Raw genomic sequence first — 26772 nt, forward strand, 5'->3', positions numbered from 1 at the left:
GAGCAGAATATATTTCCTTAAAAATTAATAAAATGAAATAATAATAATACAATACAATACAAATTTATTTATCATTTGAATTTGTTTACAATACAAGAACTCGTTAAGAAAAGTAAATTTCTTGACAACAAGTTGCAATTCATAAGTTAAATTAGTTTTTGCATACAAAATTGTTAGCTAACAGAAAAGACAATGAAGTCATTACACATAGTACATTCCACTCTGTAAACAGAGGTAGTGATTGATCCGCATTGAAAATCTATTCTACTGTATCATTGAGTATCAAAAATTTTCTTACTAGGAATTTTTATTTGGAGATTGAATAACCTCTCCTGAGCCTGAAATCAACGCTAGCCAACAAGTTATTTAATATGTTCATTGTATGCCTATCTCCAAATCTATTTAGTACCATAGGGTGATGCAAAACAACTGCTTTTGGATTCCTTAAGTTGTGTGAAACATTCCTTTGAAGAATCAAAGGAATGTTTCACACAACAAAATTGCTTCTCTTATTCAGATCACTCCAAAAGTTTGTCCCCATTAACAGTTTCAGAATCCTGTTTAGTAAATTGTTTATAACCCTTATTTCAGTTATATTTGCTCTTGCCCATTCATTTACTAAATAATTGAGTTGGGAGTGCACTAATGCATAATATAAGGTGACTTTTATTCTTTGATTCAATTTATTTTTAATATAATAAAAGAAGTACACATATAATCTCATTTTTTGTACAAATTTGTTATTTGCATTGCCCAACTTAGATTATAGTCTATCCATAACCCAAGGTAACAGTGATTTGAAACTTCTTCAACTGTTAGACAATTGCAATTCTGGAAGTTCTGTTCATGTAGGCATTCACGTTTATGTAATAATAATAATAATAATAATAATATATCAAATTAAAATAGTAAAATACATAAAATAATTACGAGGAATAGTTTTCTGTGAATTCGGTTTTATGAATATGAATTCGGTTTTCAGTCAAATACTTGCCAATCTCGCATAAATTGATGGTTGTGGATCACGCGTGCAGATCTAGGATGAGCTGTCTATACTTTTTTTCATCTACGATTTTGCACAGGTCGTTCTCCAAGGATTGAGCTAGATGGAGCTTCTGATAAGGTAGGAATCGATTTTAAAATGTAGCTTCCCAGTAAGAACAAGTGCTGCTTGGCAATCCACTGTTTGCTTTTGATATTGTCACAGATCTCTTCTATATGAAGATGGAATTTTAGTTTTCTGTCAAAGATTACACCCAGATCTCTCTACTTTTGGTCCTGGGGATAAAGACTCCATCAATCGCCGACTGAATTATGGTTGGTGTGGGTTTCAGTGAGGAGACCATGACGGCAGATTTTTCAGGGTTAACTTTCAAATCAAATCTCGCGAGGTACTGCTGCATTTCTGACAAAGTCTTTTTTTTTTTTTTTTTGCTATTGCTTCATCAGCCGATTTTATTTTTGTTAGTAGCTTCAAGTCGGGATATGATAACATATCTCTTTGTATTAGCGGGATAATTATAGCTGTAAAAAGAATTCCAGACAGAACTCACCTTTGTGGCACTCCTGCCTGTATTTGTCTGCTTTCCTATGGACAGTTAGAGGGTACTATTCTGAAGAAGGGATCACAGAAACTTCAATATTCGGCCTGTAATTTTGAAGCACCTTAAGCAAAGCTGAGATGTTAACACTGTCGAACGCATCCGGTAGATCTAGATAAGTGATTGCAATTTCTTCTTTCTTCTCAAATGATTCAAGGATGGCATTAGTAATCATAAGTAGATTACTAACCGTTGATCTATCCTGGAGAGCATAATGAATTTTCTGAGGCCTATGAGGGAGAATGTACATGGTAAGTGTTTTTAACAATGCTTTCTCAAGCAACTTCAATAACCATGAGGAGCATGAGATGGGTCTAAAATGCATGGGTTCAGTTGGCTGAGAAACTTTTGGGAGTGGCCTAACAGAATACATATTCCATGTTGGAGGGACAAATTCTCCTTTTAATATGTTGTTAAAAATCATTAAGAGAGGATCAATTAGATATTGATCTAAGGAGTCAAACATTTAATGATAAACTGCGAACTTTATCAATCATAGCATGATGTTTGTTCATGACAAAAGTATTGCGAATATAAGATTCGACTTTGATGAGGGTTGATATGTTTTTCGAAAGCCGTATGAATGATCTGGCAGGATATTCTGTGACTCCAGGATCCAGTTAAGCCTTCTATGAACCATTATTTAGAAAAATTTCCGCACTCAGCTCGTAAGAGATATTGGCCTATAATTCTGAACAAAGGAAGGATCTTTTCCAGGTTTTGGTATGGCGATAATGAAAAATGGCGCCATGAAGAAGGCGTCATTTTCGGATTGTAGAAAATCAACAGAGTACAGAAGTTGTCTTCAAGTAAATGCTTCAGCTTAATGTACTGAACACCATCTGGGCCTGCAACACTACTGAAAGATCTATTTAATGATTCTTTAAGTTCTATTGATGTAAAGGATTGGTTGTACGGGAGTGAGTGGTGTGTGAAGAAGTTTATTTTATATCGTTCTGCATCTTCTTTGATTGTCTGGAATTAGAACGCACAGGAAGCAGAAACAGAGATTGTGGCAAACGATTCTGCTGGTGCATTAGCAACTTCTTCAAGAATAGACACATCTTTCTCCTTCCAGTGGGCACGTCTTTCTCCTTCCATTGAAGAGGGCAGCCGAACAAATTTGCCAATTAAGGCCTGCATCCTTCTCCATATCAGCCGTGTATCAGTGTCTTTTGTGATGGTTGAGGCAAAAGCGATCCACGAATCGCATTTGGCTTTCCGTCTAATTTGTCTCGCTTTAGCTTTAAGTCCTTTTATAAGCAATCAAGTTACTAGCGATAGAATACTTCGGGAAATTATTCCAACACCGCTTTTCTCCTATTTGGTACGAAAGCAATCAGTATTCCAACAATGATTTCGTTGAAAACGATAAGATTTGGATTTTGGAATATAAGCATCGGCTGCAGTAAAAACCTGATTGGTGATGCAAATAGTTGCAGCATCAATAGGTTGTTTATGAATATAAAGCCAGTATAGAAGTATTTGGGCGAAGTAACCATCCCAGTTAGCATTTTAAAAAATTTCCAAGTGGATCGTTGATCAGGATTTGCAGTTACTCCTGTTGTAATGAGAAAATAATTGGAAAATGATGGCTATTAAAGCGATCGGTTAATACCGAACACGTCGGAGTTAACTAAAAAAATTCTTCAATCAATTTGCTTCTTGTGTCCAATTGTAGTGGATCCTCAGTTTAATGGATGGTGGCCATTAAAGTCACTGAAAAGATAAATTGCTGTTGGGAGTTGTGTAATGAGGAAGTTGAGTTCTGAAAGGAGAATTAGTATTGATGGTATAGGTATGTTGAGAGTCAGACGTCTCCTGGGATTTCTCCCATCTCCGCGTATGTTCTATGTATCGAGTGACAGTACCCTGTCTATGCCAGAGGTTTAAAAATAATGTATGGGTCATGTGTACGTAGTTTGTTGTGCCCATTGCTCATCCGGCCTGTTGGCCGCCGGAGCCACTAGGGGCCGGCGTTACATACCTAGCGATGAGGAGGCCAGCCTGGTGTACCAAGAGACTAATTATACTCTGGCACTTACTTTCCTGGGATTCCGGTGGCTAGGACCTAAAATAAAGGTTGGCGCGATCGCGGTTGATTTAGGTAAAACTGCATTTAGAAAGAGCTGCGTGGGGTTTTTTGCTGAAAGAACTATTTCTAGAGAGCCTAAAAGGTCGGATGGGAAGGTAACCCCCCCATTTTCAGTGTGAAAATATGAGTAACGAGGAGGAGGGAAGAGAAAAACACCTCTCCTTCCCCCCCTCCCCAGGAAATAGGAAAAAACAGATCTGCACAAGGGAGTGCGGTTTTGGGTCGCCAATAGGCCATATCACCTATTGTATCTCGCTGTAATCCAAATGGTGGTGTCAGGTCCAGTGGTGTTACCACTGACTCAGCGAGCATGGTCTTTTCTGGTCTTTTTCGGGGTCTGGGGTTCTGTAATTTTTATTATCGGACCTTTTTCGTGCAGTGAATTGGAGTTTTCTTCTGTTTACCTTCAGGAGTGTGAATTTTGGATTAGTGTTCAAACTGGGTATCGCAGAGTGGGTGCTGCGGAATAGCTTCATACATTATGGTAAGCTTTATTTGTGTGTCAGAATTGATGGTGGAATATAAATTAAAACAATGGTAACTGATTTGATTTAATTTTGAATTTACTGGCGCAAAAACGACTGTGGTTATACTGCGCCAGGAAAAATATGAAAAAGGTTACCTCGTCAAATTATATGTATATGTATATATAAATAAAAGCAGTATAAGTTTAAAAATAAATTATCTAATTTAGATATGTGTGTATATATTAATGGCTGTAAAAACTTTAAAACTGCTGACACATGGTTGTTGTCTGATAAAATCTGGCTGTGTATAAGGTCCAGTCAGATGTATAAGGTGTTGTATAAGGTCCAGTCAGATGAATAAAAGCGGTAAAATACATATTGCGAATGCGAGTAAAATTAACGCAATCGATTAAAATATGCTTGATAGATAAAAAGGTGTCACAAGGCTCGCACATAGGAGGGTAATCTGCCCTCAGCAGCAACGAATGTGTTAAATGACTGTGTCCTATGCGGAGTTGAGTAAAGACATCTTCCTAGCTACGATTCCTGCTCAGACTAGACTGCCATGTTTCAATTACAGGCTTTATTTGGTATAATATACTCCCAATGGCAAGAACTATGCCATAGTTCTTGCCATTGGGAGTATATCTTGTTGTGTGTTATTTGCCTTAATGGTAACTGAAATACCTAGTGCAATACGAACTGCCACAGGTTCTAGAGTGGTTCGTAATTGGGTGTGTTTGGGCATCTAATTACGAACGGTGTTGGAATTAATAAGAATAGCTCCTTCATGGACAGTAGGGTCTTTGCTCCTGTCTTGTATGTATGTGATATAATTAAAAAAAAAAAAATGGTGAAACTTGCGGTAACAAGTGTTTCCTGTGGGAAACACTTGTTACCGCAAGTGTTTGAACATGCACCTATGGGGTTTGAAATGAGCAAGTAAATCCTTAAGTCAGCAAAATGACTGACTAGTCCTCTGCAAAAATGATGCACAACATCATCACTTTATGATGTTGTGCATCATTTTTTTAAACTCAGAATAATTCATCTGACTGTTTTTTGTATGAGGAACGTTTTTTGCATTCTTTTTTTGAGAAGCTGGGGCGTCCAGTGTCCATAGTGTCGTTCGCCTAAGTTCTAGTATGGGTTCCTCATAATCTGAGGGTACATCTACTTCCATACTATTGGTGGTTTTCTTTCTGTCTAGTAGTTTTCAATTTTTCACTGTTATGCAAGATCGTTGGAGTATCAGCTAGAATGATAGTTGGAGTATTTATCACTTCACTAGTTTTAGTTTGAGGTGTGTCTTTTCCAGAGTTGATAGTGTAGTTTTAACCCAATTAGCTAGAGATGTGCTGGGAGAGGGGGGTATTGATATACCTGTTTGAACTGCTATTGAATGAGAGTGCGAGATGCATAAGAACAACTGGGCATGGGCAAAATAACTTGTCTGCGTGCCTCAGGATATGTAACTTTATGTTATATTTTATATTTTTGAATTTTTTTCTTCCTTGTTTTTCACATTTCACATGATTTAGAAAAGGCTGGGTGACTTTCTTTGCAGTTGGAGCAAACGGAAGTTCAAACTGAATATGCTTGTGTATGCTACTTGGAAACACAAACAGTGCAAATGGCATGGCCTGCTGACCATGTCCACCTGCTATTTAAAACAACGAATGGAATCAGGGATAAAAGGCCGAATTCGTCAGTTTAAATTGCCAGCTTTTACTGAGGATGGTAAATCTAGGGTGCTGAAAGTTAAAATAATGGATCTAGTTCGAACGAGATGTCCATCTTTTTTAGTCATTATACGCTTGGGGGTCTGCGCGGTTAGCACAGTGATATCGTCACCGTCCTCCCCACACTGAGTGGAAAAGGCCCGGGGTCGAATCCATCCCGTCGATGCTGCGAGGAACTTTAGTAGGCTTTTTTCACTACGTGACTGAGTTAGTCGGTCTCAGGCGTAGATAGCAAGGTTTTTTTACCCCCAGAAACTGGGGTTTTTTCGTCCAGCAAAACAGGCAAATCGACCAGAGAACACGCAATATACAGTCATAATATGGGTATATGTAAGAGATTACGGGCAGCCCTAATATAATAATTTTGAATTTATACGTTAGGCGCTGATTACTTTTTGATTGCTCAGTTCTTGTACTAATTCCTCTTCAGATACTTAATTAGATCCCACTCTGTGATGACACCTTTCGACGAATTTAAGGTATGTATTGTGCAGAGTGATGGATACTGGCAGCTCATTAAATATCATTGTTTTGAGCAGCCACTCGGAATGTTTGGAGGTGGAGAGAGAGAGAGAGAGAGAGAGAGAGAGAGAGAGAGAGAGAGAGAGAGAGAGAGAGAGAGAGAGTGTGTGTGTGCGTGTGTGCGTGTGTGCGTGTGTGCGTGTGTGCGTGTGTGCGTGTGTGCGTGTGTGTGTGTGTGTGTGTGTGCGTGTGTGTGTGTGTGCGTGTGTGTGTGTGTGTGCGTGTGTGTGTGTGCGTGTGTGTTTGTTCGGTCTTGAGCTTGAAACAACCACCTCCAAACATTCCGAGTGGCTTGATCGCTTGCTTCTTTTACCCCTGGGAGAGGAACTTTCTTTTCCCAGGTTACCAGCGCCGCCACGTGTAGGCAGGAGCAGTGCCAGCAAGCGATCAGGAGAATAGGAAAAGAGTACATTGATAGAGAAGGTAGCAGTAACGTTGCTAGCGGGGGAAACAGGAACAATGCTTGCGGGGAGGGTTTATGAAAGCACTAGTACTCACCGTAGGAAAAACACTAGAAAATCGCAATAGGGAGAATATCATTGGCATTGGGGCCAATTTATTATGTCCTGATTACAGTATTGATATACTTTTACTAATTATTTCGGAGACAATATGCGAGCAATTGATTTCTCCTTCACAACAGTTCAACAAGATTAGGCTAATATTATCAGATATCTCTTTCATGTGGGAGTTCAATATGAACAGGAGGTTAGATTTTTTAAAAAAAACAAGGAACCACAGCTTTTTACCAACGCTCTCATTACTATGACATTACTGATCATATAGTTGTGTTAATATAGATGTCATTCAATATTTCTTTCTGTTGCATAACAAACAATAAACTGTTTTACTTCTCTCTCTTTCTCTCTTGTAGGAGCTGTGTTTTTAAATAGACCTCTAATCAGTATCTTAGAGCAAATGGGTGTGCCACCACAGGTGTTCATTTCACTTCAAGAAAAAACTTTAACCGAACTGACCGACTCCCTTGTATTTGAATCGGATGCTGCCAGACTTTTAAATCGTTGGATTTCTCTGGACATTCCATTTAAAAAATTGCATGAAGCCGGAATAATTTTGACAGAAGAGCCCTTTTTCAGATCTCTCCTTCTCTCGGTATACAATAGCTTGGGAGGTAAGTTAGCAATTTTGTAGATTTTTTTTTTATGTATTCAATAAATGTCCGCTTAGCACAATTAGTTAAAAATAGCTTTCCATATCGCCATCTGTATCCAACAAGAGATAAAATCCAAGAGATAAAACAAGAGATTTAAATAGCTAAACCTAAAAATTTATTTTAAACAAATTATACCTGAAAACCCGTGCAGATGTAATTTTTTCGCCAAATACAAGTACCATATTATAATAAAAACTTTTTGGATTTATAATTATTTTTAATTAAAAGGAACGTGATTACAGACAATGAAGCAAATAGAAGGAAACTGTCAGGGTATATTACATTTTACATTTTGGACAACCCTCCGTGCCAACGTTTCCTGCGCTATCAGCGCATCCGCGTTTAGGACTCTGGTTAAAAACTCAATTTTAATTTAAAACATAATTTTAAATAAAACTAATCACTGCGACCTCTCACCCCCAGCCACCATCAAATAATAATTTAGATATAGTGACCGGGTTACCATCCCTAACCTCGGGGAGATAGGGCACCACTATCTAGCTCAGTGATATCGAACTTTAATTTATTAAAACCCACTATTTACATATATACAAATCGGACTTCCTAGTCGCTTGGACATGGAGAGCTCGCCCCACTCTCAACCATATCTACCTTTATTTCACATAATCATGCACTCTAGTTTTACAAAGTGTATATAATAAAACTGGTATAAATAAAATCTCTATATACAATTAAAATCAAATGTATATATAAAATCCAACAATTTACACAATGTACAACCCATCATATTTGATTTCTTATCTTAAAAATTTTCTTGGTATATGCTAAAAATGCTTCATAGTTCCTCCTAAATCTAAAAAACTGCTGTGGTTCCCAAACCACAATATTCAGTACAGTAATAAATTCCCTCCTGTACTTTTCATACCTCCCACAGTCTTTCATTATATGCTCCACATTTTCATTAGCCCCATATGCCCAGATTCTTCAACTCCGAGCTGATACAATAATTTAGATATAGTGTATCAACGTAAGTGCATTTAGCCCTAACTACAATCTCGATTCCTTTTAATGGTTAAAGCATCCGGCAGAAAGGCATATGTAACTCTTCCTTTATTCAAACTGTTCCAACGATCCTGCCAAACTCTTTACAATTCACCATTTATTCTGCTCACATCTTGCTTTTTATCTCTCTTGTTATATACCCTATCTCTTTCAGGACATGCAACAATACCAATTACTAACAGTTGCATATTCCAGGTATTTTCCTATAACAAGCAGATCTGCCACAGTCAGACCGTATCAGACCATTCTAGGCACTGTACCCTCATGATCCTGCAGAAAAACTCACCATCGGTTCAAAAATGCATTTTTATGCGTCTTATCTTAGAGTACCCCACTCTAATTTTCTATTGCACATATTTCACTTGGGGAAGAACGGTTAGCCCCTCGTCCATCATCACTACCGGAGCATATTTCAGAGATCCAGCTGGTGTGCTCACGACTGGATTCCGATTTATACTGAGCTTTCCTTTTAGAAGCAAAGTCCTTGACCACTGAGATCTGCAACTTATTTTGCTCTACCCAGTTGCAGATAATATTGATCACTTTTCATGCTTTATCTTTCAGCTCTTTTCGTGAATTTCCTTTCATAAAAATGACCAAGTCATCTGAATAGGCGAAGGGCCCAGAGCACATCTCAATTTCCATCACCCAATTCCACATATGTGGGCCCAACACTGAGCCTTGTGGCGAGCCTGTGGACCCCTTCAATAGCTGCACTCACCAACTAACGTTAAAATATTTACAACACTCTACATATATCAATCTATTCATTTAATAATAATATTCTTTAATAAGTTAAATGGAATACACTTGTGATTCCATGCACAGATAACCAGAGGAATCTTAAACTAAACGTTAACTATACACGTGACCAAGCAAAGAAGCAAAGTCCTTGACTTGGCCACTGAGATCTGCAACTTATTTTGCTATACCCAGTTGTAGACAATATTGATCACTTTTCTGGCTTTATCTGACAGCCCTTTTCGTGAATTTCGTTTCACAACAATGGCCAAGTCATCCGCACAGGCGAAGTGCTCAGAGCACATCTCCATTTCCATCAGAAGCCCACCCGATTCCACATATGTGGGCTCAACACTGAGCCTTGTTTTTTACAGCTCCCTTCTCTCTAATTGGCTATCCAATTCAGCCTATAATTTTGTTTAATTCAATATATCATATAGGATATTCATATTCTTTCTCGCATTCTTACCGCTTCAGTATCTCCATTTTATTAGTTTTGGCATTTTGTGTAATACGCGTCCTTCTTCGGACTTTTCAATGGATGTATTACATTTACCACACACACACACACATCAGCATAACCTCCATGCACAAGCACACTATGGGTGACCATTCAGGTGTGAACCAACGAAAGCAGGAGTCGAGGTGTGGCGCCCACACAACATGGAGGAATGCCGCCCCTCTGTGTTACCAGGGAATACTAGGTTGTAGATGACTCTCATCAACCTGTGCAATACCCCCACTTTGCTTATTAGAGGCTTGAAGCGGTGACATTCGTTGTTTAGTCTAAAGAGCTAAGTTCCGGTCAACCCTTCCCCATCACTTCCATCATGCAGTATGAGTGATGACTTTTCAGGTTATGATGCACATCATGGCGAAATCCAATCTTCCTTACATTTCGAGGGTACAGCTCTAAAACGGTATTCGCAGGCCGGCCGCTAGTTAGTACACCGGACCGAACCTATTGGTAACTCTTTAAGAGGCTTCCGGATTAGCTAGTGTATAATCTTGCTACCTCTACTCTGCCAGATAGTGACTGGATGGAGTCCGAGTAGTGTGTACGCCATATCAAAAAATTTCATTACTTCATATAGCATGCCCCCCCCCCCCACTTTTCTTACTATTGAATACACCGTAAATTTTCAAAATAATAGAGTAAGCTTATCTGCGAAAAGGTCTCAACCTCCCAAACACTTCCTAGTTCATTTCACAAATATACATGGTCTCAGTTCTAATCTCAACGATATCCATTTCCACTTGCAGTCTGCCAAACCCCATGTACTTTTTCTGACAGAATCTCAGTTATCGGTTGATTCAAGTACTGCTCATCTCATTTGCCCACATTATTCGCTGTATGATTTCTTTCGCCTCAAAGATAGTGCTTCTGCGTATGTCCATTCCGATATTCCCTGTCAGAGACTTGGTAATTAGAATCTCCTCTTTTCGATCTTTTAGGGCTTAAAATCTCTCTAACTCATTGTGTCAAATTCATCTGTTGTCTCTACCGTACTCCCAACTCCACTAATCACTGGGGCGCCTCAGTAGCCAGGTGGGAAGTAGCCACGCTTCTTGATTAGACCGGGGTTCGAGCCCGTCACCACAAAATACGGAGGTTGCGGAAATGTCAGAGAATGACCACCGCATATCCCCGGAGCAATATGGCCTTAGTTGCTAATGCTCCTAAAAACCAAACAACAACAACAACTAATCACTTGGAGCTATTTCCTCTCTTTGAAACTTGACTTTCTCCGATCCAACTTTCCTTCAGTCCAAACTAGATTTCCAACAGGATAAGAGTAGAAAATTTGCTGCTTGCCCTAATGGTAGCCGAGCATTCTGGTCTCTTGCCAAAGCTATTGGCCGCAGCATTTGCCCATCTCTGGCAAGGTGATTTTAATGTTCACAACTCCAGCTAGCTTCCGTTTTATAGTCACACCGACCCAGCTGGTTGAGATGTTGCGGCTTTTTCAATTGCTAGTGACCTTGCACAGATTGTTCATTTACCTACTGGACAATCCCCACCATCCCGCCAACACGCTTGATCTTTTTCTCACGAACAACCCTTCTCAGTACACGGTTGAAGTGAGTGGTCCTTTAGGCACCTCAGATCACAACTTGGCGATTGTCTCTTCCCCAATGGAGCCTTTATCTCATGGCTATTCCCAACCTCGTGTTGTTTGGCATTAGAAGAACGCAAAATGGAATGACCTGCGAGATTTCTTTTCTTCTTTTCCTTGGTCAGATTACTGTTTCGAAACTTCTGATGTCAACATTTGCTCAGATCGTGTCAGTGAAATTATTCTTGTAGGAGCGGAATCCTTTATCAGACACTCCACTTTAAACTCTTGTCCTTTATCTGAACCTTGGTTTTCCAATAAATGTGCTAAGGCTATTCAATATAAGAATGTTGCATATCGTGGTCTTCCGTCAAAAGGATGTCAGAAGGATTTTGACGAATCTTGATGTTAAGAAAGCTCCAGGTCCCGATTGTATTTCTCCACTTGTTCTCAAACCTGTGCTCCTGAATTTACTCCTGTTCTTTGCCGCCTTTTTTAAACTTTCTTATTCCAAAGATGTTTTTCCTTCTGCTTGGAAATTTGTCATATCCAGCCAGTTCCTAAAAAGGGTGATAAATCCCTCCAATCCAATTATCGTCCCATTGCAATTACTTTTACTCTTTCTAAAGTAATGGAGAAATCAATTAACCGCCAACTCTTAAACGACCAAGCAACCTTCCGTCTGCTCAACGATCGCCAGTATGGATTCCGTCAGTGTCGATCCACAGGTGATATTCCGGCTTATGTTACCCGTTTATGAACAAATTCAATGGAAAAGGTCGGTGAAACACAAGCAATTGCTCTTGACATCTCAAAGCCTTTTGCTGTTGTTTGGCACAAAGGCCTTCTAAACAAGCTTCCATCTTATGGTTTACCAACTTTTTTTTGTAATTGATTATCCAGTTTTATCTCTGATCGCTCACTGAGGGTGATGGTAGATGGCTCTCTGTCTTTTAACTTCTCCACTAATTCTGGTGTCCACCAAGGTTCAGTTCTTTCCCCCACTCTTTTCCTCTTGTATATTAATGACCCTCTTCCATTGACTGGAAATCCTATCCATAGTTATGCCAATGATAGCATTTTCCATTTTGAGAAACCTTGCCCTGCCCAATCAGCTTCAACATCTCGAATATCCGCTACCAATTCCTTAATTGCCGATCTCCAGGTAATTCTCCAGTGGGGCAAAGGCAACTTAGTTGATTTCAATCCTTCTAAAACTCAGTCTTGTCTGATATTTCGTAAGAAGAATTGTAATATTCCTATGCATATCTTTGATGACACTCTGATTTCTAGGCAAGTAAATATATCTCTTTTGAGGATTACCCTGACTTCTAATCTCTCTTGGCACAAGCACATTACAAATATTGCTTCCTCTGCATCTAAAAACTGGGTTTTCCCTTTTGCTCTCGGCGTTACCTTTCTTCCAAACACCGGACCGTTACCTTTCTTCCAAACACCGGACCGAACCTATTGGTAACTCTTTAAGAGGCTTCCGGATTAGCTAGTGTATAATCTTAAATCAGCTACAAATCTTAAATACAAATCTTAAATCTAGTACAAATCTTAAATCAGCTCTAGCATGAAATATTGTTCCCACATCTGGGGTGGTGACCCCAAAACCTCTCTCAAGCTTCTAGATTCCATTCAGAAGAGGACAGTTAGGTTAATTAATGACTTATCTCTAACAGAGTCTCTCCACTAGTTGTCTCAGAGATGTACTGTTTCTGCTGCATGCCTTTTGCACAGATACTTCCATGGGCACTGCTCTTCTGAACTGGCTTCTATAATTCCCACTCTCTCCTTCAAAACAGCCTGAACACGTGCCGTCACCAGCCAACATCCATTTACTTTCCAACTTCAAACTCACAAATCCAACGTTTCATCGTCTTCGTTTATTCATTCAACTTCCGTTTTCTGGAACAACCTTCCTTCAGACGTATTTCCTGAAAATTACAGTCTACAGAAGTTCTAGTCCAATGTTAACAAATATCTTCTTTCGTCTTCTCAACCTCCAACCCAAGCACGCTACTAAGTACTATAGGTTCTAATACCTCTCGTGTTTGGAGTTTTCAAAAATTATATATGTTTCATATATATATTTATTAATTATATATATATGAAATATAATTAATATTAAAAAATCTTTCTAGCGCCTTCGATTCCTTTGTTTATATATATATATATATATATATATTTGAATAAAATTTAAAATAGTTGGAAACTGAATCTTTCATAGTAAAAATAAAATGGTACAGCAAACATCAGAGGCAGCAAAAAGCATATTCCTCTACTTGATGCTTGAAATAAATTTAACCATACAAATAAATTAGAATGAGAGTTAAAAATAAAAAATAAAATAATGCCAGCTGTATGGCAAGACAAGAGCGAAAATAGTCGAACTTAAACTTAAAAATCAAACCAACCAGGGAGGAAAGAGAGGGGTAATAAGAGTAAAAATATTGCGTAAACATTTTAAGTTTAATTTCGACTATTTTCACTCTTGTTCTGCCATACTGCTGGCATTGTTTTATTTTTTATTTTTAATTCTCATTCTAATTTATTTGTATTGGCTATATATATATATTGTCTATTGTGTATTTTATTTGTCTATTTTATTTTAGGGTTCCTGAGATCGAAAGCAAATATACCCTTACCTCATGAATATGGAAGGAATATGCTAGGTGTGGTGGACGAAACAGGTACACTCGAATATGGTCAAGTATTTGTCCAGTATTCCGAAGAGATTGGTCTCGTAGAATCTCCAATTCACCTGTTAACAGGTTAGTTCTTCCTCTGCAAATAAACATTTATATAATTATAAATGTGTTTTCAAGTTGTTTTGAAATAAATAATGTGGGAGTAGACGGCATTCCACGCAAAATTTTGGGACACACTTTACATTTTCTCGCTCGTCACATCTTATCATTGAGCTCTGGAATTAATCATGCCGCTTTCAAAAATTGTTACATAATTCCAATACACAAGAATGATCCTTGTGATTTCATTCAGAATTATGGTCCTGAAACCACACAGAATTCCTTAGAAAAGCTGTTCGTCACAGTCGTTTATTGACGATTAACGGATATGACTGTATATAGGATCACAGCTTTCATAAATAATTTAATCCCAGTTAATCAATACAGATTTAGCCTAGAGGATCAGGGCTATTAAACTTATTAACATTATAGCAATAAGTCACCAGATCTATGGATCTTGGACGTCCCAAGATATATATATACAAATACTGTATATAAGTATTTGTATATATATATATATTAAAAAACGTCAATTTTATGGCTACTTTCGGGATCCACTATTACATTGGTTTCTTAGTTATTTCACTAATGATAAATATCAAATAATAATTAACAGTGTTTGTCCTCTCTTTTTACGATAAAAGTTAGTTTGCATCAAGGATCTTCGATTGTCTCGTTTCTGTTCTCTGTTTATGTCAATGCTATCAATTCTATTGACGTTCATAATTTCACTTTCGCGAATGATTTTAAACGTTTTCGTCAAGTCGGAGAAATAAAATACAAACAATATTAAGGAATTTTATTCTTGGGCTACTAATAATTTTAACATAAATGTAGCAAAATATTTTGTTTTGATATACGTCCATTCTCGCAGATTTCATATGAAATAAGAATATTTTTTTAATTGACGTAAGTTAACAAGAGTCTCAGCTTATAAAGATCTTGGAGTGAATTTTATTTGTCGCGATAATCAGTCCATAGGTTTGCTGAATCATACTCGATACCTCTGAGTTCATCATCACTATAGAGAACTCTTTACATCTCCTTAGTTCTTCCCATTGTAGATTTCGCCTCTTTCATTTTTTTTATTGCAATAATCGTACTTATGAATTTGCTTTATGTATTACTCTAAAAGAGGCTGGGTTATTTTTGGGTCTCTTTTTAAAAAAGGGAAAATACCCTTTTTGATAGCATTTATTTAGTATTCCTCCTGTGTTGCTCTGGAGCGCAGACAGCGCGGTGCTGTTAAAAGATATACTTAGATTAGAAAGCAAAATCAGATATCTTAAACATCGGTATGATGAATATTTAGAAAGCTGAATCGAAAACGGAAATGAATCTAACTGAAAGAGTATGCCGTTTGGCCTTTGACTAAATGAAATAACGAACTGAAAGAACGGCATGTTCTTTCAGTTCGGTTCATTTATAAAAATTTAAATAACAAAATTTACTGCCCTGACCTGTTAATTTATTTTAATTTTCTCACTCCAAACTGATTATGACAAAAATTTATTTTTATTTAAAAAAATCGTACGGATTATGGTAGACACAGCCGCCCAATCAATCGTCTTTTACATTTAATAAATATTTTAGATTTAAATCCTTTGTTAACATTGATTTTTTTTTTTATTCAGTTACATATTCACTCTTATATTTTATTTTTTATAGCTGTGTGTTTTAACTTTAAAATATATTGAAATTTTACAAATGTACTCTTAGAATTTCAATTGCCGAATCATTTATTTATATCTAATGTCATTTATATAGAGTTTAGTTTTTATTTTATTCTATATTTATTTGATATTTCTTTAATGTTTGTATTGGCAATATCATATATTAGCATTAGTAGAGGCATATGATGCAAGAAAGCAAGTTTATGCAGCATCAGCCAAAAAAAAAAAAAAAACGCTCCCATTTATTCCCATTTATCCCAGGTATTCCAGGTGTCTATTCCAAATACCTGTCCAGCTCAGCCTTAAATTTATTTAGACTATCAACTTCCACAACAAAAGATGGAAGTCTGTTCCCCCAACCAACTACCCGCTGGCTAAAGGCAAATTTCCGCACAATCTATTCTACAACTGTCTTTCCCCATTTTAAATTTATGCCCTCTCAGGTTTTCATTCTGAGCAAGTGGAAAAATCCCATCAGCATTAAGCATGCTCAAACCATTCCAGGCTTTGTACATCTCTATCAGATCACCTCGCTGGTGCCTAGTCTCCAGGCTCTGTAATTTGCAAAAATTTAGCCTTTCTTCGTAAGAGCAACCCTTTGTTCCGTTCACTAATCTTGTTGCCCTTCTCTGTACTCGTTCCAACAGCTCTACATCCTTCTTAAATGAGGCCTCCAGACATGTATTTAATAGTAATTGAGAATTACTATTAAAAATCAATTATCCCCAAGAAGCACTGGACTGCTTTTACCATATCATTAACGAAATTACAAACAACCTTGTTCCGTGCTATAGTGCTCCTGATCCAAATTATCCACACTGGTTCTCTAAGGAGCTAAAATCCTTTCTGGCAAAAAAAAAACGAAAAATGCATAGTAGGTTTAAAATAAATATGTAAATATGCCTTTACAATAAATATTCTTCCTTAAGAAGACAGGTTAAGATGACATTAAAACAGGACTACAACAAATACCTGTGCTTTGTCGAAAGAAGAGTCTTTGAGGCAAAAGATATAAGCCTATATTCAGCTATTTCAAAGCAAAAAATCAAAATAGGGCTGTAAACACGCTAGGTATTCCCAATGATTTGTTATCTGTGTCTGAGCTTTGAAGAAATTTACAAAACAGATACAGCAGATGACGGGATGGAAGTTAACGAATAATTTCCTCTCAACTACATTGATACACTAACTGTATTTGAAATCAACCAATCAGAATTGTTGAGCACAATCCACAGTATGAAAAAGGACATCACACGAGGCCCGGATGGTATCCCTACTGTTTTATGGAAAAAATGTGGAACCACACTTGTAAAGCCATTACTTCACTTAATAAAATTGGTCTTTGAGAGTGGAATCTATCCAACTCAATTGAAAAAGGCCTTTGTTACCCCTCTTTACAAAAAAGGAGACCCATCCTCACCCAACAACTACAGATCAGTAGTTGTTCGGTGAGGATGGACAAGGTAGTCCGTCAGAGATTAATCAATAAACTGCATCGCTATGGTCTCAGAGGACAGGCACTAAACTAGATTGCAAACTAGTTAGAAGGAAGAGAAATGTCCGTGACATTTAAAGGTAAAATCTCATATCCTTTCAAGCCTGAAATTGGTATCCCACAGGGTTCATCCTTAGGCCCGATATTATTTTTTATCTATATCAGAGACCTGCCAAGCACCCATGGAGACTACCAAATCAAAATCAACATATTTGAAGACGACATAAAAATTTATAAAGCAATTTTCAGTACCAATGACTGCATCATTCTAAACGAAGTTCTTCAACGAGTTATTCAGTAACTGAAGGAGAGCAAAATGATAGTTAATGAAAATAAGTGCGAGCTGATGAGCTTTGCTAAGCACACAAGAAAAACAAACTTAATTTTTCTTATTGTATGAACAACAAGGCAATTAAAAAAGTTAGTACAGCCAAAAATTTAGATATCTTTATTAAAGAATCATTTTCCTTTGATTGTCCATGTCTCAAACATTGTGAAGGCAACTAACAAAAAACTCGGTTTACTGAAAAGAATTAACCGAGACTTCAATCAATTGGCACTTTTCATCTTTCTCTACAAAATCTATATTAGGCCAACCCTAGAATTTGCCTCACAGGTCTGGTCCCCACGTGCAGCTGACCAAAAATTGGAAATTGAAATGATTCAAAAGAGCAATATGGTACTTTTTCTATAAAAGTGGCCTGGAACACAATGAGAAATCCTACCAAGAGTGGTGTGTATTATTTGGACTTGAAACGCTGGAAGAAAGAAGAGATAAAGCCGACTTATTCTTAACCAGCTGTTAAATGGTACACTGAATTGCCTTCATCTCGTCTCACAAATAAATTTCGACGCACCGACAAGAGCTATAAGAAACCATGCACTGCTGAAACCATCCAATGCAAGAATAAATTATCCATACTACAACTTCTATAACAGGACTGCAAGATCAATCAACAAAGCAAATCTGGAGATATCTGACACCCCTGGACACTTCAAGAGGCAAACGAAATTGCTAACCTCATCCGTTACCTTACCTTAAAATGGATTCTTCCTGCAAGTTCTAAGATTCTGATTATGTAATGTGTGTGTGAAGAAATACAGAGCTCTACCTTACTCCTACCTGTTCACTTAAATAGGACGGATCAGTCCTATTTTTATTTATTTAGTTTTTTTTTCTTTATTTATTATTTTATTTATTCATTAGGGTCACCCGGGAAGTTATTTCATCTACCCATGTGTATTGTGTCTGCAAACTGCGTGTGTTCTCTGGTCAATTTGCCTGTTTTGCTGGACGAAAAACCACGGGTTCCGGGTAAAGCAATGGTTGCTATCTACGCCTGATCTCAGCCCCGGAGTGAAAACAGCACATAAAAGTTCCATGAGTCATCGACGGGATTCGAACCAGTCCGGGACTTTTCTACCGTGTGTAGGGAGGAAGGTGACGATACCATTGTGCTACGAACGCACACTGTCTATCACTACTGGGATGCAGTATATTGAAGCTTCAATTCAGGTTCATTATAAAGATTCTCTGGTCGATTTAAAATGAAGATTACAATTACGACAAACATGTACGTAAACGGTCTTTGGCCGCGAGAACCTGAATCCATTAGCAAGTTCCCAGGAATTAAGGCTATCAATGGCTTGTTGCAATTGTCTTTCAGTAACCCTCATGTTACATGACGGAAAAAAATATGCTAAAGTCATTGACACAGAGGGCGCTGTTTACAACTGGAGGAAGTTATTCTGTGATGGAATTTATTTCGATGGCGAATAGCGCAACTCTTAATACTTACCCTTGAGGTGTTCCCTCCTCTTGGAAAACAGGACGAGAGAGTGAAGATTGCACACAAATTGTGCCTGTCACAGTTACCTTCTTCCCCACACCGGGTGGAAAAGGCCCGGGTTCGAATCCCGGCGTTGACGCGAGGAACTTTAATGGGCTTTTTTTCACTCCTTCGCTGAGTTAGTCGGTGTCAGGCGTAGATAACAAGGTTTTTCCCCCCAGAAACTGGAGGGTTTTCGTTCAGCAAGCAGGCAAATCGACCAGAGAACACACGCAATTTACAGACAAAATAAATATGGGTAGAGGTAATCATTTACAGGGGACCCTAATATCATAATTTGTAAAGTTCATATAAATGAGTCTGCTTTAGAAAATGAAATACTTGGACAGATTTGCGTCACCACTGAGAATGAGATTCATTATTTTGTGTTAGAGCTAATTTAAAATTTGTTAATCGAGCAGCATAATTGTGTGGACACTCGAGGAGGATATGTTTCATTGTTAATAGGACCGGACAATTACGACAGTGAGAAGGTTCATCACCTGTCAACAAATGAATGCATTGGGCATACCCATCTCACAATGGGTATGCCCAATGCATGTTCCTGAAAAGACAACTTCTTCTTTCCTGTTTAATCGTGAACTAGATTTCCAATATTGTGGTTTTTTCTTTATTCGGAAGAATTTATTATGGGTTGGTTGCTGCTATACTGATGCCCATTGGTCAATACATGCCTGTTTTATAATGAGTTTGCAGTTCATATAAGGAATTGTGGCAAGTGAAGGTAAGGGATTGACTTTACTTTTTGCCGCTTGATCTGCTTTCTCACTTCCCTGGATTGCAGCATGCCCAGCAGAATCTTACCGCCATGTTGTATTCTATGATATTTATCAACTGTGCTTTGATTTCTTTCAAAATATATTTGGGATATTTATGTTTTAAAGAAGTTACTGCACTCAAGGAATCGGTATAGATTATTATCTCTTAATTAGATCTGTTGTTGACATGTTCAATAGCCATTTTGGTTGCATTAAGTTCAGTGGTGTAAATACTGAAACTATGGGAAAGTTTTTCAGCGATAACACAAGTGGGAAGAACCACTCCAGCACCTACACATGTATCAGATTTGGATCCATCAGTATATATTACAAACAGTGTGTGTTTGCTGATGCGTGAGCTGAATGTACTGCTGTATATTTTGATTGATCAGCGCCTGTTTTCCCTATTTCGGAAAATAATCATCATACATATACAAAGGCCGCCGTAGCCTAGTGGTCAGGCGGGCGGGTGCCTAAGTACACGTGCCTTGAGTGACCGGGGTTCAAGCCCGTGACTGCTGAATACGGTGCTGTTTCTTGTATTCTGTCTATCTTGTTAACTCCTCTGACTGTTTGGTCGTCCCGGAGTATAAACAGAAAATTTATTTATTTATTTTTTATTTATATAAAGGTTTGAATGTGGACATGGTGGCTCCATTTTTCCGGGTGTCTGGGTGGACGTTGTCTAGTGGGATACTGCAATTCTACATTACATTCTTCAATCCGATTCCAACAGGCTTATTCTCATTTAGTTTATTCCTGTACCAGTTTACTAAAGACGGGTTTGTTATACTGGAGTTTACTTATTTCTCGTTCGGGCTTCTTTGGACGACACGGCTGTGTTGCGGGACGCGTTTTCTTCCTTGTTTACTTTGTTCCCGAGCGTAACCCAGATATAAGGGAGAGGGAGAAAGGGAGAGGACGACATTAAGAAAATTAGAGGATGTTCAAAGATTCAAGAAGTTGGATTGAAATACGTAATTCCAAAAGTTGTTCATCCTAGGATTGTGGTTTTTGACATTGAAAAGGACATTCAGAAAGATGATTTTCTGGAACAGGTTTGGATAAAAAATTGTAAAGAATGTGGGGTATCCAGGAAAGAATTCAATGAAAATGTCGAAATTGTCTCTATAAATAATGTTAAAAATGGTAATGTGTCAAATTGGTTATCGAAGGTTAGACGAAGCTTCTGAATATAATAAGACAGAAAGAAAGATTATATGCCGATTGGATGGCATATAAATACAAAGAAATATTCTCTGTGGCAGAGTGTTACAAATGCTTAGGATTCGGTTATGTATCCAAATATTGTAAAAGAGAAGCTGTATGTGGACATTGTGCCCAGAAGGGACATGCATACAGAGACTGTAAAAACAAGGCAGAGGGACCAGTCTGCTGTAAGTGTTAAAATAGAAGCAGAAAATGTGATCACACTGCTACTGATAAGGATTGCCTTGAGTGCAAAAGAGCTTTGGAATTATATAAAAATAAGATCAATTATGGCTGAAACACTAAGTATGCTACAACTAAATGCACAACGAGCAAAGGCTGTAGCGGCTCAAATTCACTTAGAAATGGAAAAGATGGGTATTGACATAAGTCTATTGCAGGAGCCCTATGAAGTAGGGGGAACGTACGAGGATATCCAAGTAATTATAGGATTTTGACACACGGAAAAAGCCCGAAAGTTGCGATAGTAGTGAGAAGACACGATCTTGTGATTACTAAGTTCCCAACTTTATCAAATGAAAACATGATATGTGCTGAAGTCATTGGCGCATTTGGTAGAGTGTACATGATCTCACTATACTCGGTCAGCACTCGGTTGATATAAATCCTTATATCAATTACTTGGAGAAGATAAAGGACGTACTTCAAGGTTGCCATACAGTTGTTGGAATGGACTCTAACTCTAAATCTGTATTATGGGGTAATGACGAATCTGATGATAGAGGTGAGATCCTTGAGGACTTCCTATCTACTTCTGGTATGGTGGTTGTCAATACTCCTGGCCATATACCAACATATAGCTCTGTACATGAGCAATCCTATATAGATGTTACAGTATGTACTACGTCAATTTTTGATAAGATACATGACTGGAAAGTAGTTGATTATTTGACTACAAGTGATCAGAAAGTGAATACATTTGAACTGTGGTACGCTTTTAAAACATTAATCACAGATGCCTTGAATGCGTATATACCATTAAAAAATACTCCACGAGGAGGGTTCCAAGTTGGATGAATAGTGAAGTTGCCACATTACTTGAGCAGAAAAAGGTGGCATGGAAAGGTTACAGAGCAATAAAAAGTACTGAAGCCTATAACAGCTACAAGGTGATGTGTAATAGAGCCACAGAAAAGGTTCGACAGGCAAAGGCAGTTTATGAGAAATCTCTAGCAAACAGAGCAAAGAGGGGGGGGGGGGGATAAAGAATTCTTCACATATATAAATGCCAAGAAGAGCAGGACAAACCACATCGGACCTTTACGTAAGGGAAAGGGGATAGTATTAAATTCACCAGCTGCCGTTGCAGATGAACTCAACAGTTATTTTGCATCGATATTTACAAATGAAAAGCCTTTTGTGACAATGGGAAATTGTGGGAGCGAAATTAAAAAATATGTAATTAATGATATTAAAATTTCGCAAGATTATTTAATGAACAAACTTTCGAGCCTACAGACCAGTAAGGCTCCTGGAGTTGATGGAATATACCCTATAATCTTAAGGGAGGCGGCAAGCAAGTGCATTGAACCATTGGGGCTAATTATGCGAGCATCACTAGACTCTGGGGAGATTCCCTTGGATTGGAAAAGTGAAAATGTATCTCCCATACATAAGGGTGGCTCTAAAAGTGAAGTTGGAAATTATCGACCTGTCAGTCTGACTTCAGTAGTAGGGAAAATCATGGAGGCAATGATCAAGGGTGGAAGTCAGGATCATTTGGATCGAATTGAAATTCTCAAGGATACTCAGCATGGTTTTTTAAAGGAAAAATCATGTTTAACAAATCTGTTAAGCTATTTCGAAAGGGTGACTCACGAGCTGGATTTAGGAAATAATTTCGACTTTGTTTATTTAGATTTCAGCAAAGCTTTCGACTCAGTCCCACATGAGCGGTTGCTTTATAAGCTGGAACAGGATGGGATCACTGGGAAAATCCTTAGATGGATAGAAGTATGGCTTCAGGGCAGGAGACAGAGGGTTGTGATAAATAGTTATTCCTCAGATTGGGTTGATGTAAGAAGTGGGGTTCCCCAAGGATCAGTATTAGGACCACTGTTGTTTTTAATTTTCATAAACGACATTGATGAAGGGATAGAGGGCGTGATGTCTAATAAATTTGCAGATGATGTTAAAATTGGTAGAGTAATTAATGATCACTGTCAAGCTGAGCTTCTTCAGGGTGAGACCTAGATAGACTTCAGGAATGGTCAGAAAAATGGCAGCTATGCTTTAATCCAACGAAGTGTAAGGTATTACACCTGGGAAACAGTAATCCCGAAATAACTTATTCACTTGGTGGAATTCAACTAAACCCAGTACTGGAGGAAAGGGACTTGGGTGTTACGATACGGTCAGACATGAAATTCTCTGAGCATTGTAAACAGGTTGCAAGGCCCATGGTGTCCTATCGATGATCTATCGAACTTTTGCAAGTAGAGATAGGGACGTGATAATCCCATTATATAAGGCTTATGTTAGACCACACTTGGAATACTGTGTTCAAGTATGGAGACCGCACCTAAAGAAAGACATCGAGCTTCTTGAAAGGGTGCAAAGACGGGTAACTCGCCTGGTGAGATCTGCAAAAGGGCGTCCTTCTGAAGAAAGACTTCGAATATGTGGGTTGCAGTGTTTGAAAACTAGACACCTTAGAGGAGATTTGATTGAGGTGTTTAAGGCTCTGAGAGGCATCAGTAAAATGAATGAGGACGAAATTTTCAAGATTATAAATGATGCTAGAACTAGGGGACATAAATTCTAGTTACGGGGGGAAATGTTTAGATTGGACTACAGGAAGTTTTATTTTAGCCAGCGAGTTATAAATTACTGGAATAAGTTGCCTTCATGGGTGATAGAGGCCGACAGTTTTGGGAAATTCAAGGTTCATCTGGATGGTGCCTTCGGGTAGGGGAGGCGCGTGGGATGATAGGTTTAGTGACAAATGGGCCTGGAGTACTGGGGTCCATATGGACCCCAGTACTCCAGGCCCATTTGTCACTATTCGATCACTTTATGGCCATAATACCTACAACGATTGTGCACAGTTGCAAAAGTGCTTCCTCTCAATAGCTCGCTACAGGCAACATTTACGCTTCGCCCACAGATGCAAAAGCAATCGAATTATACCTAAAGGGTTCCGATACAAAGCCCCGTTCCACAACTCTCATATGGATCGTGCCTGCTTTAACTTCAGCCTACGCACGTTAAATTTATGGATATCCTATCTCCACCGTGAAATCAGGAACGCTGACTACAACAAGTCCAGACTGTTACAACATATACAAGGTAAGGTCTCGCCTATTGTATTTACAAACCTTATACATACCATCTGCCATCGGGCTAGTCAGACCTCGGATACCTACCGTTTACGCCAACAGCGCAAGTTCATAAACTTGAGCATAGAAACTAACTCCTTAAAGACGAACACTCGTTCAGACGACACGACTTCTTTCGTCTTGAATCTAAGTAACAAACAACTGTCCAACGAGCAGCTGAGTGTTTTATCAAACGGTATGAAATTCGCCGTTATACCATCGAAACCTCCCATCACACAGCTCGCTATGGGCATAGAAGCCAGTATTACCAACCTTCCCGAAGAAACTGCCAACGAGATCCGATTCAAGACTGCCGCAGTCCTCCGCAACACTCGAAAAACGTGCTCAAACCTCAACCACCGCCAACGTGCCGCCCTGTCATCTATAAGAAAAGACAACTCCATCGTTGTACTTCCTGCGGATAAAGGGCGCCGGACTGTTGTGCTGGACCGATCAGCCTACCGAGAGAAAGCCTTGGCCCTATTACTCGATCCTAACGTATATGAACCTCTACCTGATCCTCCCGTTAAAGTCTTGAAACGTCTGGAAGCAAATGTTAATAAACTTGTCCACGCATGGCTTAAAGATAAGAAGATCCCGACCGCGACTCACCATCTTCTGCGTGCTACTGGCTGCCAACTACCACAATTCTACGGATTACCAAAGATCCATAAACCGGGTATTCCTCTCAGACCTATAGTGTCTTGCTGCAGTGCCCCAACGTATGAACTGTCCAAACACATCGCGAGCCTCCTCTCGCCTCTTATAGGTAATACATCTCACACCGTTAAAAACAGCAGTGAATTCATTAACACCATTAAGGACATTTCAATCCCTGATAACTCTGTCATGGCATCATTTGACGTGGTTTCTTTATTCACCTCGATTCCCGTCCAACAGGCCGTGCACTGCGCCAGAAGGCTCCTTGAGAGCGACTTAAGCCTCCAATCCAGGACGTCACTATCCACTGATGACATCTGTACGGCCCTCAACCTATGCCTCTCTAGCAGCATCTTCACCTTTGAAGACTCACTCTACAAACAAGTACATGGCACTGCTATGGGTGCCCCTGTCAGTTCCGTAGTAGCTAACATCGCCATGGAAGATCTGGAGAAACAGATACACCAGAACCCACCTACACCTATTACAACGTGGTGTAGATATGTCGACGATATTTTTACCATAATACCACGTGGTTCTGAAACGGTACTACTAGAATACCTCAACTCTCTATCCAATTTCATCAAGTTTACCGTAGAATCAGAGGTGGACGGTTCGCTCCCGTTTCTGGACGTGCTAGTGCATCGCGTAGGCCCACATCTAGAGACCTCAGTATACCGCAAACCCATGTGGTGCGGTCAATTCACCAACTACGGGTCCGGCCACGCTCCAAGCCATCTCAATAGCACTGCCCGCACCCTGTTCTCCAGGGCCTGGAGCCATTCCAGCACCGACACAATTAGACGTAACGAGATCTCCCGTGTGAAGGCGGACTTAACCAGATGCGGTTATCCATCCCATGTACTAAACAGATGCTTGTTACAGGCACAAGAACTTACTTCCAACCCAAGACCTCCGAAGCAAGTCGGCATATCATCCGCCTACATTCCGTACTATCCAGGAGTGTCAGGACGTATCTCGAAGATCCTGAGAAGTTACAACATAAAATGTGTACAATTACCAGGTAGGAACCTACGTTCACTTGTCTCCAGTGTGAAGACCCCTGTCACACCTGTCTTACGCAGCAATGTAGTGTACCGTATCACCTGTAGGGCCTGTAACAGTTGCTACGTGGGTGAGACATCGAGACGTCTCCAGGATCGCCTCACGGAACACGACAGAGCAATCCGGCTTGCCGAAACTGACCAGTCCGCGCTTGCAGAACATTTTTGGGCTACCAACCACGATCTTGACCCCAAGCGCGACTTTGAGATAGTGGACCACGCGCGACACTTTCGCCACCGCCTATGGCTAGAGTCACTAAACATAATGAACAACCCTAAGGCATTAAATCGCCAGAAAGGCATGCGTATACATCCAATCCTGGAGACAACCGTTTTATTGATGGATGATCACTGGCGCAAGGCAGCACACGTCCGTGCTACAACAATGACGAATGAGTAACGTGCCACACTTTGCTTGTAACGTATTTAAAAAATTTTATCAGTTGAGAAAGGGACACGAGTTCCGAAAGCTTCTGGAAATATTTTATTTTATTTTATTTTATACTGGGTATACTTTAAATAAACATCTGTTATGATAGGTTTAATT

The 26772-nt window shown here is 39.0% G+C and overlaps 1 protein-coding gene across 1 annotated transcript in view; it reads left to right on the forward strand.

Annotated features, from left to right (window-relative positions):
* The window catches only part of LOC150079062 (uncharacterized), a 101995-nt gene that overhangs the window by 47154 nt on the left and 28069 nt on the right, over nucleotides 1-26772 (forward strand). Inside the window, exons 4-5 of the mRNA XM_090382936.1 lie at nucleotides 7302-7559; nucleotides 14044-14202. Of these exons, the coding sequence (XP_090239062.1) occupies nucleotides 7302-7559; nucleotides 14044-14202 (417 nt within the window). The remainder of the gene's footprint in view (nucleotides 1-7301; nucleotides 7560-14043; nucleotides 14203-26772) is intronic.

The sequence above is a fragment of the Mastigoproctus giganteus genome, chromosome 10, assembly GCF_048544385.1.
Source record: "Mastigoproctus giganteus isolate SK-2022 chromosome 10, ASM4854438v1, whole genome shotgun sequence".
Taxonomy (NCBI): Eukaryota; Metazoa; Arthropoda; class Arachnida; order Uropygi; family Thelyphonidae; genus Mastigoproctus; species Mastigoproctus giganteus.